This window comes from Tamandua tetradactyla, chromosome 13 (assembly GCF_023851605.1).
Source record: "Tamandua tetradactyla isolate mTamTet1 chromosome 13, mTamTet1.pri, whole genome shotgun sequence".
Classification (NCBI taxonomy): domain Eukaryota; kingdom Metazoa; phylum Chordata; class Mammalia; order Pilosa; family Myrmecophagidae; genus Tamandua; species Tamandua tetradactyla.
The window spans coordinates 26,482,321-26,501,562 of NC_135339.1; the positions used below are offsets into that span (position 1 = coordinate 26,482,321).

The 19,242-nt window shown below is 51.1% G+C and overlaps 1 protein-coding gene across 1 annotated transcript; it reads left to right on the top strand.

The window, feature by feature from the left end:
• The first annotated feature begins 420 nt into the window (after positions 1–420).
• On the top strand, positions 421–4,999 carry LOC143653062 (perforin-1-like). The gene is made up of 3 exons (XM_077124381.1): positions 421–486; positions 1,922–2,464; positions 3,519–4,999. Exons 2-3 carry the CDS (start codon positions 1,926–1,928, stop codon positions 4,645–4,647), a joined length of 1,668 nt encoding a protein of 555 aa, XP_076980496.1. The 5' UTR covers positions 421–486; positions 1,922–1,925; the 3' UTR covers positions 4,648–4,999.
• Positions 5,000–19,242: the final 14,243 nt, after the last annotated feature.

Here is a 19,242-nt window from a genome sequence, read left to right on the forward strand (position 1 = left end):
GCCAAAGCAAGGCAGCCTGGCTCCCAAGCCCATGCTCTCAACTCCCGCTCTCCAATGCCTCTTAGCGATGATGCTGTGGGTCAGAAGCAGGTAGATGGGCCCTGCTGGCCTGTCGCCACCACCGGGAGGAATCACAAAGTCTACAGTTCCCTCAGCTCCATCGCCAGCCACCTGCTTGCCTGGCCAGGGTCCCTGCACCCCAGAAGTCAGTCATGCTTCACAGAAGAGCCTCTGGCCCTCGCAGCTTCCTGAGGGCTGTCAGCAGGGCCGGATGAAGGAGGTGGTGACAGGGTGGGTGCTAAGGGGAAGGGGGAGCAAAGGGGACCCGCGACCACAGTTTGGGGGGCGGGGCAGGAAGTAGAAGTGATGACAACAGTGGCCTGGATGATGAGCTGTGTGGTGAAGCTGCCTGGGGGCCGACATCATCAGAGGAGCTTCAGGGAAGAGAGAGGGTGTCTGCAGGGGCTTCTCAGCATAGGACTCCAGGTAGGATGGGAGCATTATCGGGGAGGCTGGGATCCCTGGGTGGGGCAGGGGATATGTAGGGACTGCTTCTCGGGAGAAGAGCCTGACTGAGCAGGAAGTGCTGTGACCTATGCTGTAAGAGCCTGGGTTCCAAGTCATGCTCCATTACTAAGTCTCTGGGCTGCCTTGGGTCCACTCTGACCCTCGGTTTCCTCATATATAAATTGAAGGGTTATATATATCAGTTTCTGAGGTCCTTTCAAGTGCTAAGTTAAAGAAAACTGAAAACGCACTCCCTGGGAGATCATATGACAGAGGCCACGTTCCCTGGGCCAGCATAGTCTAGGCTGGTCCCATACATGGACCCATCAGGGCCTTTGAAAGCCTCCTTTGGGCTTGCCATGTTGCTTGGGATCCCACCATTCAAGTTACTCCTTTGGGTTAAGGCACAGAATGCTCCAGCTAGAATTCAGGGGAAGTTCTTCCCTCTATAATTCCCAACTCAGGGAAGCTGTCCTCGGCAGGTGCTGGGGTGGGGTGGGGAAGCCTTAGAAGAGCTCCGTTTGGATGGGACCCAGAGGAAGAGATTGTGCCAGGTCATAAGCAGGTCCAGTTGAGGCCCAGAGCCACTTCGAAATGAGGAAGAATCTCCTAGCCAACCTCATTGTCCAGGAGTTGGCCATGGGTCACTCCCTGTCACTGCCAGAATTGCACAGGGGCTGGCGGGGAGTGCCAGAAAGGAGGCCTGGCATCAGAGGGATCTGGGTCATCAGCCTAAAGGCCCTCCCTACACGATCTGAGGGCTCCGGTATCTTGGCAGCTTTCAGTCCAGGCTTCAGCATTTTTCCACGAGGCTCAAAGGGAGAGCCCCAAAGGGAAAGGACGGAGAAAAAGGGAGATGCAAAATTTACAACCTAATTTCTTTTCCAATTCCATCAAGGAAAGAGAGAGGGAGGAAGAGACAGAGAGCACTCAAGGGAAGGGGTGGGGTGGGGAGGGGGAGAGGGTGGACTGATCTGGGCCAAAGATGACACCTGCCCAAACCCAGGCTTTCACAGGGTCCCTAGGCCCCTCCCCAAACCTGCTAGCTATTCTGACCCCCACCCCTGTGCCCAGAGCCCCCTCCACACCAGCAGCAACTGGGGTCCAGAGGACAAAGTCCTCCATCTGGATTCATCAGGCTTTAGATAGTGGAATCCTAGCAAGGAGCAGATCCTTGCTGTGTGACCTTGGGCAAGTCACTTCCCTTCTCTGACCCATTTGAGGGTCAGAGAGGAGGTAGACCAGGTCTGCAAGGGCCCTTCCAGCTCTGGCATTCGGTGATGTAAGGTATGTCAGTCCCTTCCCTCTTCCCTGTGCTCCAATAACTCACAGCTGGGGGAGCAGAATGTTATCCTCCATCCCTCTGCCCACAGCTTCCTTGCACCCAGAGCCCAAACGCCTCCTGTCCCCACAGCTCCATGGCCTCCCACCTGCTCCTCCTGGGCGCCCTCCTCCTGCTGCAGCCCCCACCCACCCCGGCCCCCTGCTACACGGCCACACGCTTCGAGTGCCGGCGCGTCCAACAGTCTGTGCCCGGCGCAGGGCTGGCCGGGGAGGGTGTGGATGTGACCAGCCTCCGCCGCTCGGGCGCCTTCCCGGTGGACACGCAGCGCTTCCAGCGACCCGACGGCTCCTGCACCCTCTGCAAAAACACCCTGAAGGACGACGCCCTTCAGCGCCTGCCCCTGGCGCTCACTGACTGGCGCGCCCAGGGCTCCGGCTGCCAGCGCCACGTGACCCAGGCCAAGGTCAGCTCCACCGAGGACATGGCCAAAGCTGCGGCCAAGAGCATTAACAACGACTGGCGCACCGGGCTGGACGTGGCCCCCAAGCCGGGCAGCAACGTGCAGGTGGCCGTGGCCGGCTCGCACTCCCAGGCGGCCGACTTCGCAGCCCAGAAGACGCACCAGGACCAGTACAGCTTCAGCTCCGACTTGGTGGAGTGTGGCCTGTACAGGTGAGCTCCTGGGGTGAGGGATGGGTGGGCTGCTTGAAAAGGGTGTGGGAAGAGGAAATGGGATGATCTGGGAGTCCTGGATGGCAGGCTGGGGACTTCGGAGACAGCCTTCTGCCACCAGGAGGAAACCAAAACCCTGTCTCCCAGACATCGGGTGATACAGAGCCCACGCCCCACCCAACCCCAGATCCATGGACAGGCCCAGGGAGAGACCAGGTGGGAAGGGGAGCCGGCAAGTCTCTTCCTGAGAGCCCGAACATGGTGCTCTTTAGGTGGGAGCACCCACCTCTTCCTTTCAGGCACCAGTGGAGGCAAGAGCCCTGGCTGGGTCCCCCCACCACTGACCTCGGGCACCTCACCTCCTCTCTGGGCCTCCGGCATCCATTCCACAAATGCACACATCTCTGAGCCAGGCCTCCTGCTGGGAGTTAGGGCGCCCATGGGTGTAGCAGCAGTCATGACCCCACTCCTCTCATGGATGTGGCATCCGGGGACCAAGCTCCCTCGCCCAAAAAGTGCATGATTTCTGTGGGCCCCCTAGGTCACCCGCGCCTCTTCCCAGGCAGGCACCCAGCCCGCGTGGCCAAGAGCTCTAAAGAGCCCAGACATGCTGGGGGCCACCCAGGGCTGCAGAACAAGACCTATGCGAGCAGCTCCCAAAGCTGGAGGGGTCCTAACAGTGCAGTATTGTTGCTTTTTTTTTTTTTTTCACATGGGCAGGCACCGGGAATCGAACCTGGGTCTCCGGCATGGCAGATGAGAAGTCTGCATGCTGAGCCACCATGGCCGGCCCTGTTGCTTTTATAATAAGAAAATAAAAGGAAAAGAGAAAAAAAAAAACCTATACAAAGCACCTGGGTCACCAAGTTGTGACAGAATTGGGGTTTCCCTGACCTCTGAGTGTTTCAGAGCTTGGCTTTGAGGCCAGACCTGCGGGGTTCATTCCCACTCCTACCGCTTCCTTTCATGTCATGTTGGGCATCTTGAGGGAAATGCTGACCAGGGTCCTTATTCTCACCGCCGGTTCTGGGTGTGCTCTTCTCTCCCCTCGCAGCTTTCGCCTGGTGCACAATCCCCCGCTCCACCCCGATTTCAAGCAGGCCCTCAGGGCCCTGCCCCCCCACTTCAACACCTCCTCCAAGCCCGACTACTTCAGGCTCATCGCCAACTTCGGCACCCACTTCATCCGGGCCGTGAGGCTGGGGGGCCGGGCGTGGACCGTCACCGCCCTGCGCACCTGCCAGCTGGCCCTGGAAGGGCTCACGACCGACGAGGTGGGCGACTGCCTGGCCGTCGAGGCTGCGCTCAGCATAGGTGGTCACGCCAGCTCCTCAGCACAATTCAAGGAATGCGAGGAGAAGAAGCAGAAGCACAAGCTGGCAGCCTCCTTCCACCAGGCCTTCCGGGAGCGCTACTCCCAGGTCGTGGGCGGCCACCACGCCTCCATGCATGACCTGCTGTTCGGGAGCCACGCGGGGCCCCAGCAGTTCTCGGCCTGGGTGGCCTCGCTGCAGGACAGCCCCGGCCTGGTGGACTACAGCCTGGAGCCCCTGCACGTGCTCCTGGAGGCCCGCGACCCGCGGCGGGAGGCGCTGAGGCAGGCTGTGAGCAGGTACGTGACCGGCAGGGCCCGCTGGAGGGACTGCAGCCGGCCCTGCCCCCCGGGACAGCAGAAGAGCCCCAGGGACCCCTGCCAGTGCGTGTGCCACGGCTCGGAGGTCACCAACCGGGACTGCTGTCCGCGGAGGAGGGGCCTGGCCCGGCTGGAGGTGACCATCGTCCAAGCGTGGGGCCTGTGGGGGGACTGGGTCACCGCCACGGACGCCTACGTGAAGGTCTTCTTTGATGGCCGGGAGCTGAGGACGAGCACCGTGTGGAACAACGACAACCCCAGGTGGATGACGCGGCTGGACTTTGGAAACGTGCTGCTGGCCACGAGGGGGCCCCTGAGGGTGCAGGTCTGGGACGCGGACTCTGGTAGGGACGATGACCTCCTCGGCACCTGCGACCAGACCCCACACTCGGGCACCCATGAGGTGAACTGCAGCCTGTACCACGGCCACCTGAGATTCCACTACCATGCCAGGTGCCTGTCGCACCTGCAAGGGGAGACCTGCCTGGAGTACGCCCCCCAAGGGCTTCTGCAGGAGCCTCCAGGGAACAGGAGTGGGGCGGTGTGGTGAGGCCCACATGAGGTCTTGAGCCCATGCACTGAGGTTGAAGGGATTCTCACAAAGGGAGCAGGGCCCGTACTCATATATTCGTATCCCCATTTGACTGATGGAGAACTGAGGCTCAGAGATTTTTTTTTTTAATTGGGGTGGCTGAATTCACAATCCAGCCCTGAGTCTCCCTGTCCAAACAGCCTTAGGTCGCCAATATTCCTGAGCTCTAGAAATGAGCTGGGGCTGGACCATGTCCTCTAGTCATGGCTATACAGACACCAGCTCAGACCAGGCGCCAGGCAGAAGGCCGGGATGCTAACCCCACCAGCTGCTTGGCGCTTGTCTTTTTGAAGATGTTTTTTTTTTTTGGGGGGGGGTGTCCAGGAATCGAACCCAGGTCTCCCACACGGAAGGCGAGCATTCTACCACTGAACCACCCGGGCATCCAGCGCTTGTCTTTTAAGATTCTTCTCTTGCAGCCCTGTCTGGCCTTGGAAATTCTTTTTCATATTTAACCTAAGTCTTTGTGTCCCAGCTGCCCTGTCTTTTGTGCCCACCCTGCTTTGCCTCACAGACAAGTCAAGGGCTGTCCTGCCCTGTCTCACTGTGTGTACAGCCCTACAGAGGGCCAATAAATATGGCACAAGGATGACTACGATGGTGGTGATGATGGCAGAGAATAGGACCAAACACAACCCCAGAGGTAAACTTGTACATCCCAGCACGTAAACACAGGTCAGGTGGTTTACCCCACGGGCAGGCAGGGAATGCAGTTTTCCCACTTTTGATGGAAACTTGGGGACCCAAACATTTTGCTTTCCTTATAGCTCTCTTACAAACAGTAGCATGACCTTGGTGATAAATGGACATTCAGCTCCAGCTGTGAGACACGGCGTGGTGAGGACGGCGGCGTCTGCAGAGCGCGCTTTTGATATAGAGAATAGTAGCAGCAGCTCCGCTCCCGCCCGGCATTCCCAGGCAGGAATGTGAATCCAGTGCTGCCAGATGTTCAGGCTTTTTAAAGGAACCAGAAATCTCAAGTTTTTATGGAAAGGCTCCTGGCTGCTAACTGTTGGCAATCAATTTCATTTTGTAAAAATAAAAATATGTGGGGGGCGGTACAATGGTGGCTCAGTGGCAAGAACTCTTGCCTGCCAAGCTGAAAACCTGGGTTTGATTCCCGGAGCCTGCCCACGCCAAAAAAAAATTTTTAATTAAAAATAAAAAATAAAAATGTGGGCAAACATAGTACAAGCCAAAGAGAACGTGTGTGCAGGGAGTAATTGCTCTCATCTCACCAGAACCCATTGCACGTGCTGAACAGCTCTCCCCTACCTCACAGTACGATGGGGAGGGGCAGTGGCTCCCACAGGGTGGTCCCTGAGGGCCTCCTGGCCTTGGCGTGCAGTAAGCCCCAGAGCCTCGGGTTCTGATACAAAATGAAATGGTCTGTGGGCGTGCCTGGGTCAGCGGCCCCCCGAGGGACTTCAAGACTCAGAGCAGCCTGCAGGATGGGGCGGGGCGGGGCTGTTGCAGGGCCCTTATCAGGTGGGCTCCTCAGAACTGGCACGGCCCCTCCTGACTCCAAGTAAAGCTCCTTGAGGTTTTTAGTGGGCCCATAGACTCCAAGAGCCCAGCAGCGATATGCACTGAACCTAAGCCTGAAGCCGAGGGAGGGTCGGCAGGGTCTAAAGGCCTGCTGGGAAGCCACCGTTATCACCCGCTCCCGGCCACAAGTGCACACACAACAAACAAGCACAACAAGAGAAATCTTGAAACTTCACCCTGGCTGTTGAACCCACTGGAAATAAGGCTGAGGTGGGCCACCCCCTTGGGGGAAAGCCGAGCCCCTCAGGGCAGGGGGAGGGCCTGGAGCAGGAGACCCTTCTGCTCCCCGGGCTTCAGTTTCCCTAAAAGGACAATCTTTGCTTCAGTCCTTTCCCAGGACTATTTTGAAGGGGGACAATGAACCTTCCTAGAAAATCTGTGCTATGCTGGTGTCCAGGGGTCGTCTGGTTGACCCTTCTGTTTTTACACACACGGAGACTGAGGTTCAGAAAGAGGAAGGGATTTGACTGCGGTGACAGATGTAGTTGGTGGCGGGACCTCCAGGCCTCGGTGTCCTGGGCTCTCACCAGCTTTAGGGGGCCCAGTAGGGCTGGGGGAAAGGAGGCTGTTGGAGGGAAGTCGGGTGTGGCTGAGAAGGTAAGACCCCCTTGCTCAGAGGCGGCTACTGGTGAGCCCTCCCCACTAACTCAGGGCCCTTCCTGGCATTTTCATTTTCATCACAGGTAGACAGTGGACACTTTGCCACACCCGAGCCCCCTCTTTGTTCTGGAAATTTCCTGCTGGGCCAGATACTTCCATTTGCCCTCCGGCCCTACTCCACCCTCGGCCCTGCCCCTCCCTACTGGGCCCCAAGGCCCTGCCCTCTGACTCACCTCCGCTGGGTCTGCCAATGGAGAATCCAGGCAAGAGACAGGAGAGGGAAAGGGAAGAGAGAGGCAGAGAGGAGGGATCCCCTCCCCTCAGTCCTCTCCATAGCGTCGCCCTGGGCTGTCTGGTCCCTCCTGCAATGGCCACTGCTCCTCTCCAGGATCTTCCTTCAGGCACCCCCACCCCACCCCACCAGCCCCATCCTTCCAAACCCAGCTGTGGGGTCCCTTCTGGATTCCTGTGGAGATCCCAGGAGACACCAGGGGGAGAAGGGAGGGGCCGGTTAGAGAAGCCGTAGGAGGCGTCACCCCCAAGGGCAGCTGGAGCTAAATCCTGGGAACTCTGGAGCCAATGAAGAACGCGCTCTTCCGAGTTGCCCACCAGGGAGCTAACCAGTCAACATTCTTTGTAATAAATTCTTTTTCTACTTATTCCATCCAGATTTGGCTTCTGGTGCTGGCAACTACAATGCCTGGTGGATGGTACGCGCCATCTTCTCCCTCATTGCCCCACCACCGCCACCCCCTCTCCCAGCATTCATCCTGCCCCTGCGCTGGCCGGCGCCATGTCCTTACAGCCACCACTCAGTGGCCCCTCTGCACCGCCCCCTCCTCCCTGCCAAGGGCAAGAAGGCCGGGGACCAAGGCCAGCCTCGCAGGCCCCATCGCAGCTCTGTTGAGTACCTTCTATGAGTCAGGACCCCGAGCACTGAGGGGCTGCCTCTTGGGACTCCCACTTAACGGGAAGACCGACATGTGCGCGGAGAAGAGTGCAGGGGTGCGTGATCACGTGTAGGGCAGGGGGCTCGCCGAACTGCTTTTCTCTCGTATTCTCACGGACAACACACAGACACGCTCACAGAGGGCAACTGCCCCAGCACCGTCATCCTCTAAACACACCCGCTGGCCTCTGGAGTGTAACTCCCAGTGTCCCCGACGAGGTGCTGACCCACCGGACCGGGAGCCCGGGGTCCCTGACCCATTTGGGCAGAGGCAGGAAGGAGGGGAGGCCTGGGGTGGGGGGAGTCCTGAGGGAGCCCAGAGAGGCCGCAGTTCCTCACGCCCAGCGTCACTCTCGTGCGCTCTGAAGAGTTCCTTTACTCCCACCTCTGTCACCAAGGCCAGCCCTTTCTACATCCTGACACTCGTCCCCCTCTCCCCAACACCACAGCCCCTCCAGCACGGGCCGCCACGTCTCTGGCTTGGCCTAATGTTTCTCGGGTTCATCACTGACCTCCAACCTCCGTCCATCCCCACGAACCCCCACCCCACGGCACCCTGCCCACATCCCTGGCCCAGCTGCCAGCACCAGCCCCTGCCCCCTGCTGCCTGAGGGCTTCCCAGGAGCCCATATGCTGCCTGAGCTGAAGGCCAGGCATGACGGGGCGCCCATCTTAAATAGACCAGTCTCTCACCCTTTGGATGGAAAAGCTCCGAGGGGCAGCTCCCCGAGTTCTCCAGCAAGATTAGGCTCCACCTGCACACAGTGTTGACTTGCCTGGCACACATTCGTGTGTGTGTGGGTAACTTCAAACTTTTTATTTTGAAATACTTTCAAACTTACACAGTTACAAAAATAATACCTACCCCATACAGAGAGCTCCAATATATTCTTATCTCCCCAGATACCTAGGCTCACCATTTTAACATTTTGCCAAGTTTGCTATATCACTATCCATAAATCTATCTATCAATTCATTTTCTGAACACTTGAGTGTAGGTTGTATAAGTCATGCTTCTTGAACACTTAATACTCCCATCTTCATTTCCTGCGAACAAGGATATCCACTTATGTAGCCACCTTAAGTGCATTTATCAAGTTGTTTTGATATAAAGCTTTCAGTCTGCATTCCAATTTTTTTCATATACCCCAATAATGTCCCTTTAAGTTTTTTCTCCTCCCTTGTTAGATCCCATCCAGGATCATGTATTGCTTTCTTTTTTTTTAAATTAATTAAAAAATATTTTTTTCATGCCAAAAAACACCAAACAAACACAAACATTCGTAACATATGATCATTCCGTTCTACGTATATAATCAGTAATTCACAATATCATCACATAGTTGCGTATTCATCATCATGATCATTTCTTGGAACATTTGCATCTATTCAGAAAAAGAAATAAAAAGAAAACAGAAAAAAATTCATACATACCATTACCCCTTACCCTTCCCCCTCACCGATCATCAGCATTTCACTCTAAATTTATTTTAACATTTGTTCCCCCTATTATTTATCTATGTATTGCTTTTAATGGTCATTGTTTCTTTAGTTGTTCATTTACACTTTTAATCAGTGGAATGCATATACAAAGTCTCAACTTCTCCGAAGCAACCTATTCAGCGGAATTCATCGCATTCACAGTACTGTCAGACCTCCACCCCCTTCTTTTACTAAAACGTTCCTGTTTCCCATAATAGAAACCCTACACCCATTTCATTCATTCCCCATTCCCCCTGCTGTTACCACCCCACCCCCACCCACCAAACACACACAATCTGTACTCTAATCTCTGCCTCTAGGTGCATGCATACTTTCCATTATTTTCTTTGTAGTTACCACCGGCCTTAAATGTAACATCTTATATATGTAACATTCTTATTTGCATTGATACCAACTCAACTCCAATAGTATACACAAACTACATTGCTATACCCCCATAGTTCTTGCCATAACTTACGTGTTTATAAATTGTGAGTTCAAATCCACCGTTTTCTCATTGCATTTTGGGTATTTGCCTTTTAGATCCTGTAGGTAGCAAAAAGCGGAGTTACAGGCCAAAAATACAATAGTTCTGGCATTTGTATTTATATTATAAAGATCTCCCTGTCATTACCCTCACTGGAGATCTCTATCTTTATTGATGATAGAAGTAAGAACCTCCCATGGACAGTGAAGGACAGCTCTTGATTGTTACTTAGATCTCTTGTTTCTGGGTCAGCCTTGAGTGTGGGGGGTCAGAGTCACCAACTGGAGTCAGTTCCGTGGGAGGGGGGGGCAGCGCTTCCTCTGGACACAGCTGGGGCCCTTGTGGCCAGGCCCCCCACCCTTAGCCAGCTCATGGGAAAGTTGGCCCACCCAGCCCCACTGCCCGACAGGGTTCTTTCCAGACAAGGCCACAGTCCAGCTGCCGCTCTTAGGGTTGAGGGGCAGATTGAACATCTACCTGCGTTTTAAATGTTCAGGATGGACATGTGGGTTGGTTGTGACCGAGACCAGGGCCACAGGTTAGAGTCTTATGGTTTGGTTAGCATTGCACAGAAACAAATATATCCCTGAGTCACAGACACAGCAGCCAAAAACCATCACCCAACCGGATCACAAACAAACGACCCTGGTCGCATGTTCCCCCCTCACCCAGCCGTAGAGACTGATTGTACAGACCCGGACTTTGGCTCAAGACTGACCCAGCCCCAATCATCCCATGTCATGTTCTCTTCATTACCCTGCAGTTGCATACCCCGGACTCCAGATCCCCAGCTGCAAAGTGAGGGGGTCAGAGCAGTGATTTCTCCAGGACTTCTAAGCCCTAATCCCCAAGCCGACTCATACCCCGACATTTTCACTGGGTGTGTCCAAATAGGCCCAACAGCCCCATCCTGACCTAACCTGCATCGTGGGCACAGCCCATGGTGTACCACCACCATGCTTTGAAGAAGTCCTCTCCCTTTTGCCTTTCTCCCCGCAAAGGCTCAGGTACTCAGCTCAGGCCAGCCAGAACCACAATAGCTGCTGTTGTTTTGCAAACAGTGGGATTTGTTTGCTGCAGAGCCCCAACTGCACATCTGCCCTCACAATTAACCTCTCTAACAGCTGATTCCCAGTTTCTTCTTAAAAGGGCAATGACATCAGCTTGCTGGCAAGACCCTGGATTTTTCCCTGGGAAACATACCCGCCCCGTGAGATTCATCTTTTATGGAATGAAGCTGTTCCCGGAGGAAAACTGCTTTGTCTTCCTTTTCTGTTTATTCACAGGAACCATTTCCATTAGGCACTGGGGATCTTTGCCACCGGGAGGAGACAGCACTTAAAGCGAAGACCTCACCCCACCCCCCACCCCCGCCTTCTATCCCTCCCCTTGGTAATGTGGGTTCTAGGACTTCATATGATTTCATTTCATACAGCGTCTTTCCAAGTTAGAGTAATAGAAAGAGACCTTGTTCCCTTTGCCCCTTCATTTCCATCATCTTTCTCTTACAAACACCGGATGTAAGATACTAATGCATAATAAATGTTGAGCCCTCATTCACTGCGGGCAGTGTTGTAAGGACACATGCATTAGCTCACTTACTCTCCCCATCTCCTCAAGGTGGATGCGCCAGTCCCCACTTTAGACCCGAAAGCTGGTGGCTTCCCCTCACGTCGGTTCCGAGCCTTCTCTGCCACTCCCACCATGTGACCCCCCAAATCTCAATAGTGCGTTTTGCACTGCCACCTCTCATCTCTCCTTCAGAGTTTTCACAGCCATCGTCATCGCAGTGCTTTGACTGTCCTGGGCCCCATTTCCCAACTGTCCAGTGGGACTTGAATACAGGTCCACCTAGCTCCCAGCATCTCAGAGGCCACCCCACCCTCACGGCAGCCTTCCCAGGCAACAGACGCCCAGCCCTGCCCACTGTCTCCCCATTCTACTCTTCCCAATTTAGAAGAGCACTCCCTCCTAGAGCGATGTACCTGGGGTGGCATGGGTGGGGAGTCAGAGAGCTGAGTGAGTGGGCATCAATTCCTGAGCCCCAGGGCACTCTTGCCTGGGATACTACCTCATTCCGTTCTCCTACTGTTCACTCTCTAGCGCTGGCCTGGCACATAGTAGGTGCTCAAAAAACATTGATGAATGAGTGAATGAATGAATGAACAGTGACAGACTTCGAGCTCCTTGCAGGTAGGGGCTGTGGCCTGCTCATCCTGTATTCCCACAGCCAAGCATGGCGTACAAGGCCACAAACAAGAAAGTGTTTGTTGGACCAAAGTGAATTAAACTGACTGACCTGGATTGTGAGGGGACCCGTGATGTTGGCATCCGAGTGGGGCAAGGAGTTTGTCACTTCTCCAGAGGCTTGGCCAGGGAGTGCCCTATGGGAAAAGAGACTGGGGAAGGAGAGAAAAGGAAGACTAGGAAGGGGAGAAGAAAGGAGGGAAGGAATGAGGGTAAGAAAAGGGTTGGGCCAGGATCTAGCGCTAGGGGCCCACTGGGCTCCCCACTCTGCAGCCCTCACACGGAGCCCCCAGCTCCTCACCCATCCTCTGGACCCAAAGAGGGTAGAAAGGCTGGATTTGGGGATTCCAGTTGCTCGATGGAAAGGCCGGGAGCATTCACTGAGCATCTCCTGTGTGGTAGGTACCACACTGGGCACGCCAACCCCCTTTTCTCTGTCACTTGAACCCCCTCAGCTGGCAGGTGAGGGCCCCAGAGGCAGGACAGGAGTGGGGCTTGTTCAAGGCCGTGGAGATTGGTTCAGAAGGCCCCACTTCTCAGCAGTTGCTCCCCTCCATTCCCACAGGACCCCTCCTCCAGTTGCAGGAGGCAGCCCTGGAAAGGGGCCACTGAGATGGGATCCAGACAGGAACCCACTTTCCCAGCATTTAAAGAGCAAGCTGGGGGGAGGAGAAACAGAAAAGCCTGTGTTTAAACTGGAACCAGCAGTCTAAACATAAAAATATGTTTATGATCTAAACAAGAAAACAAAAATATGCTTTGCTAAATCAATTGACAAAGCAAATGAGATGGCAGGGAATTATATAACTTTCCTTTGGAAACCATTTAAACCATGCAAATTTGCTTATAAAGTAAACCATGCAAATTAGCTTATAAACCATTACTAATCCCTCCTGATTCTTATCTACCCCTTTAAACTGGTTCTGCAGGGAGCCCAGCTGGGTAAAGAGCAGGGGTAGGTAGTGTATTCTGAGTTATCTTTGTAGTGTGCCTGAATTTAACCCAAGAGCTTTCCTGGAAAGAGTCAATGATTTTAACTTTCTGTTCCTTTTGCCCCCAACTATTTCCTAAAGGGACCTGCTTTTTGTCTCTGCTGTATCAACAAAAATGGGCAAAATGGTCTGTGTTGGTTTGAAATGATGTGTGTACCCTAGAAAAGCCATGTTTTAATCCTAATCCCATGTTGTAAAGGCAGATGTTTCTTCTAATCCCTATTCAGTATTGTATGTTTGAAATTGTAATCAGATCACACCCCTGGAGGTGTGATTTAATCAAGAGTGGTTGTCAGGCCGGATTAGATGGAGGCATGTCTCCACCCATTTGGGTGGGTCTTGATTAGTTTACTGGAGTCCTACAAAAGAGGAAACATTTTGGAGAAAGTGAGAAATTCTGAGAGAGCGGAATGACATAGCCGTGAGAAGCAGAGAGTCCATCAGCCAGCGTCCTTTGGAAATGGAGAAGGAAAAAGCCTCCCGGGGAACTTTGTGAAGGGAAGCCAGGAGAGAAAGCTAGCAGATGACGCTGCGTTCGCCATGTGCCCTTCCAGCTGAGAGAGAAGCCCTGAACTTCATCGGCCTTCTTGAACCAAGGTATCTTTCCCTGGATGCCTTTGATTGGACATTTCTATAGACTTGTTTTAATTGAGACATTTTCTCAACCTTAGAACTGTAAACTAGCAACTTATTAAACTCCCCTTTTTAAAAGCCACTCTGTTTCTGGCATATTCCATTCCGGCACTAGCAAACTAGAACAGGGTCCTTACTGGTACCGTTTGGAGGAAGCAGCATTCCTTCCAAAGCCTTCCTAGCCCAGACATGTGGGTGGGAGCTGCCTCTTACTTGCTGGGGCTTTTGAGCAAGTTCTGCCCCTGTTTTGAGAACCAAGGAGCCTGGGTACGCTAACAGCTGAATCAGCATTCGAGTTCCACATGTGCTCATGTGTGGGGAAGGACCTAATGCGGAAACGGCTACAAGCATGTCAGGTCTAGAATAACATTGCAAAGGGGCTCTGCCCCTGGTCAGCACCAGTTCGTCCCCTGCTCCCACTGATGGCTGGGGAATGCTGCTGGCACCCAAAGGATGAAGAAACTGAGGTTGAGAGAGTCGAAGCAATGTGCCTACCATATAGGAGATGCTCAGTAAGAATCTTTTCACTCGGAAGACACTCACAGGGACCCTCCTGGTGCTCTGTGCTGGGAGGAGCTGGGCCCCCAGAGTCGCACCCTGCCTTGACCACAGCCTGTGGCTTCGCTTGCTGCTGTTCTCCTCTCCTCCCCAGGAGACCGGCTTCTGCCGGGGCCATCTCCTCCTCGGGGACCTTCCCTGGAAAACTTCTTTATGAAGCCGAGATCCTGCCTGTCCTCACCCAGGTGACACTAGGCCTAGCTGGAGAGGACATCAGCTAGTGGCTGATGGGGGAGGGACCCTGGGCAGGGAGGGACAAGGACCCTCGAATGTCACAGCCTGAGCAGGGGGGAGAAGGAGGGGTACATGCACCCACAGGAGTGGCAGTCATCTCGTGTGGCCCCAAGGCCTCCATGGACCATCCAGGGCCCCCTTCACTGGGGCTGGGGGATGCGGCAACCATTGATTTGACCACTCAGAGCCTGAGTTCTCTATCCCAAAACCCTCATGAGGATATGCGGCCTAAAGGACAATAACAGAGCTCCCCATGTACGGAACACACCTGGAGTTCCCAGCGTTAAAGCTACAGCCATCTCATTTCAAAGACCGTTGTGATTTTTTGTTTGTGTTTGCTTTTTTTTTTTTACAAAGATATATATTTATTGACCCTCCTTAGGTGGCTTTGAGCTTTGCAGTAAAATCCAGTCTGTTTAGGAAATTTCAAAGTTCTACAAAACATTTTTGTTAGCCTTTGGTCTTAGTGTTATTTCCGCTTGTTTAATTAATTTGCTTTTCCTTCTAGACAAATTGTAGGATAAATTCCATCTCTCAGAGCCAACCATACCCCATGTTTCTTCCTAAATCTGACAGTGGTGATATGCAGGTGACACTGTTCTCAGAAAAAGAAAAGACTTGATCATCTGGAGGCAATTGTTACCTGGCAGATGCCTGGAAGTGCTGCTGTGACTTCCAAGTGGGAAGGGAAAATAGAGTTCTTTCTTTTAGAGCATGTGGCTCAAATTTCTAACAGATGGAAAGTCACGGGTTTCGGATAAATTTCCTGTAGCCTGTGGTTCCCCGCCTCCCCCAACCGAGATTTTGTCCTTCTTGATTTGGAGGGGTTCAAGACATCCTTTTAGGATATGAGAGTATCGTGGTGGTTCGTTTCTTTGTGGTGGGCTTACATTGCAAAAGTTCGTATACCAAAATTCCTTTTTTTTTTCCTTCTTTCTTTCTTTCAGGATTTTTTTTAGTAGAGCAGTTGGATGTTTATAGAAAAATCATGCAGAAAGTATAGAGTTCCCACATATGCACCCTACACGCAGGTTTCCCTGTTATTAACATTTTACATTGTTGTGGCACCTTTGTTATAATTGATGAAAAAAGTTGCATTATGCTATTAACTATAGTCCATAATTTACATTCAGGTTCACTCTTTGCATTGTGTGATTCTATGGTTTGTTTTTTATTTTTGTAGCATATGCACAACCTAAAGTCTCTCATTTTATCCACTTTCTGATACCAAAGTTCTTTTAAAATCATATTTACCTATAATCAAAGATTCAGGGAACTGCTGGGAGAACATAAAAGTGAAGCTCTCCCACCCCCTTTGGGATCACCATGTGTTCTAGTTTGCTAGCTACAGGAACGCAATATACCAAAAACAGATTGGCTTTTAAAAAAGGGAATTTAATAAGTTGCTAGTTTACAGTTCTAAGGCCAAGGTAATGTCCCAATTAAAGCACGTCTATAGACATGTCCAATCAAAGGCATCCAGAGAAAGACACCTTGGTTCAAGAAGGTCAGCGAAGTTCAGGGTCTCTCTCAAGTGGAAGGGCACATGGTGAACACTTTTAGAGGTTCTCTCTCAGCTGGAAGAGAGAACATGGCATCATCTGCTAGCTTCCTCTCCTGGCTTCCTGTTTCCTGAAGCTCGCCGGGAGGCGTTTTCCTTCTGCATCTCCAAAGGTCACTGGCTGATGGACTCTCTACTTCTCGTGGCTATGTCGTCTTGCTCTGCTCTCTCTGAATCTCATTCTCCAAAATGTTTCCTCTTTTTTAGGACTTCAGAAACTAATCAAGACCCACCAGAATAGGTGCAGACATGTCGTCACCTAATCCAGTTTAACAACCACTCTTGATTGAGTCAAATCTCCAGGGAGATGATCTAATTGCAGTTTGAAACATACAGTACTGAATAAGGATTAGAAGAAACAGCTGCCTTTACAAAATGGGATTAGGATTAAAACATGGCTTTTCTAGGGTATATACATCCTTTCAAATCAGCACACCATGTTTGTATTTATTTCTTTGTTTTTGTTTTGTATGCTGTACGGTAGGGTCACATTCATTATTTTTCCATGTGAGTATCAGCACCATTTGTTGAATTTTTTATTTGGTTGGTTGGGTTTGTTTGTTTGTTTAATATTTTTATTATAAACAATGAACAAACATACAAACATTCATGACATGGTTACAATTAATGGCTCACAATAGCATCACATAGTTGTGTATTCATTACCATGATCATTTTTTTTGAACGTGTGCATCTCTCCAGCAAAAGAAAGAAAAAAGAAAAACTCAAACACGCCATACCCCTTACCACTCCCTTTCATTGACCACTAGTATTTCAATCTATTCTATTTATTTTAACATTTGTTCCCCCTATTATTTGTTTATTTCTTACCCATAGTTTTTACTCATCTGTTCATAAGGTAGATAAAAGGAGCATCAAACACAAGGTTTTCACAATCACACAGTCACACTGTGAAAACTGTATCATTATACAATCATCTTCAAGAAACAAGGCTACCAGAACACAGCTTTACAGTTTCAGGGATTTCCCTCTAGCCTCTGGAATACACCATAAACTTAAAAAGGGATATCTACATAATGCGTAAGAATAACCTCCAGGATAACCTCTCCACTTTGTTTGAAATGTCTCAGCCACTGACGCTTTTTATTTTCTCATTTCTCTCTTCCCTCTTTTGGTTGAGAAGGTTTTTCTCAATCCCTTGATGCTGAATCTCAGCCCATTCTAGGGTTTCTGTCCCACGTTGCCAGGAAGGCCCACACCCCTGGAAGTCATGTCCCACGTAGAGGGGGAAGGGCAGTGAGTTTGCTTGCCACGTTGGCTTAGAGAGAGAGGCCACATCTGAGCAACAGAAGAGGCTCTCTGGGGGTAACTCTTAGGCCTAAGTTTAAGTCGGCTTAGCACATCCTTTGCAGGGATAAGTTTCATTGGGACAAAGCCCAAGATTGAGGGCTCAGACTATTGATTTGGTTGTCCCCACTGCTAGTGAGAATATCCAGAATTCTCCAAATGGGGAAGTCATGTTTGTTTTGTTTTTGCTTGCTTGTTTGTTTTTTGGGACGTGCATGGACCGGGAATCGAGCCCAGGTCTCCCACATGGCAGGCAAGAATTCTACCACTGAACTACCCTTGCACCCCTTGTATTTGGTTTTGTTTTGAGACCTTGATGTTAGGTAGCTCTGGACACTTTTCTGAGTAAAATAAACAAACACATTTTCACAAACAACTTCAAGCCTCTGAAGCTCACCCTAACCCTCAGTAAAGAAGAAAGAAGAAAAGACAAGCTCCATCAGTGACTGCATAGCCCCAGTCCCCGGGAAGTTCTTGGGAAATGAGGTGACTCTGGCTCTCCAGGCTCCAGGTGAGTCAAGGGCATCAGTCCAAACACTTGGGTGGGCTGGACAGGAAGGGAAAAGAAGGGGCCTGGGGCAGAGTCAGGAGCACCAGGTACACATTCTGGCTCTGTCCTTGGCTCCCCGCATGACCTTGGCTGTGATGGGAGCTCACCAAGGTGAGGCTGCACGCGGAGCACTGGAAGAGGGCTGTGCTGGCTGTGGCCTTTCTTTCGCCACCCTTGCCCAGACACTGACCTGGAGGCCGGGCTCAGGGGCTCTACTGACCTCTGTTCTATGGTTGGGTTCGATCAAAGACAGTGGCAGGAGAAGCGAGAAGGCAGGACCTTCATCCCAACCCACCCCTGCACCCTGGGAAGCTGCCACTCCTGTATCTAGTTGCTGGGTGCCACCCCACCCCACCCCATTCCCAGCTGGTTCCCATAACCCTGCCCACGCCTTGGGAAATGGTCCTTTCCTTACATTGTCTTCATAATCCTAGCTAAGGTTGCCATCCAGTCTTTGCCGGAATTCTAATTGATAAAGTGCTGGGCACATATTTTAATTTAAACATTATTATAATTGATAAATCCTACAGATTTCAGATGGAGCCTGGCCCCACTGACACCTTGACTTTGGGCGGCTAGCTTCCAGAACCGTGGGACAATAACTTCCTGTTGTCTTTCAGCCACCCAGTTTACAGTACTTCATTATGGCAGCCCTGGGAAACTAGGACACTAGGTATTAAATCTTTTTGCAATTCAGGTATTTTCCGGCCCTCTGGTCTTACAGGTTTTTTAATGAAATTGCAGGAGTACCTAATAGAGCTGACAGCTGATGGAATTTTTTTTAATGTTTTGACAAGATATCATGATGTGATTTTTGGCCTATTACTCTGAAAGGCTTTGTAGAATTGAATGGCATTACTATAGCAAAACTCCATTTTCATCTACTAGTTTACATGATCACTATTTCTCAGGGCTCACATTTATAAGAAGGATACTGGATTATGAAAATAACAATAAGGTGGGAAAAATTGCAAATTCGATAAAAAAAGACATTAATAAACATTTAAGGTTATGAGAAAGGGCATAAGGTGACTTTGGAATATTTCAGGGAAGATTACACAAGATTTTACATTAATGATTTAAAAAATCTTAACAGAATGTGTTTATTCTGGGGAAACATTGATATTTCATCAAAATTGACCCAAGGAAAAGTAAGAGGCCTGAAAAAATTAGTAGACATAGAAGGAACTGAAAAGTCTATGAAAGTTTCATTCCTTAAAAAACACTGGCCCAATTTTAAGAGTTCTATAAAATGTTCAAGGAACAGATAATTCCTGAGTTATGAGTTATATAAACTGTTTCAAAACATTGAAAAAGACTGAACACTACCTAACACATTTTATGACTCTCATAACCCTGACAACAAAACCGAAAAGGATAACACAAGAAAAAGTTATCTCACAA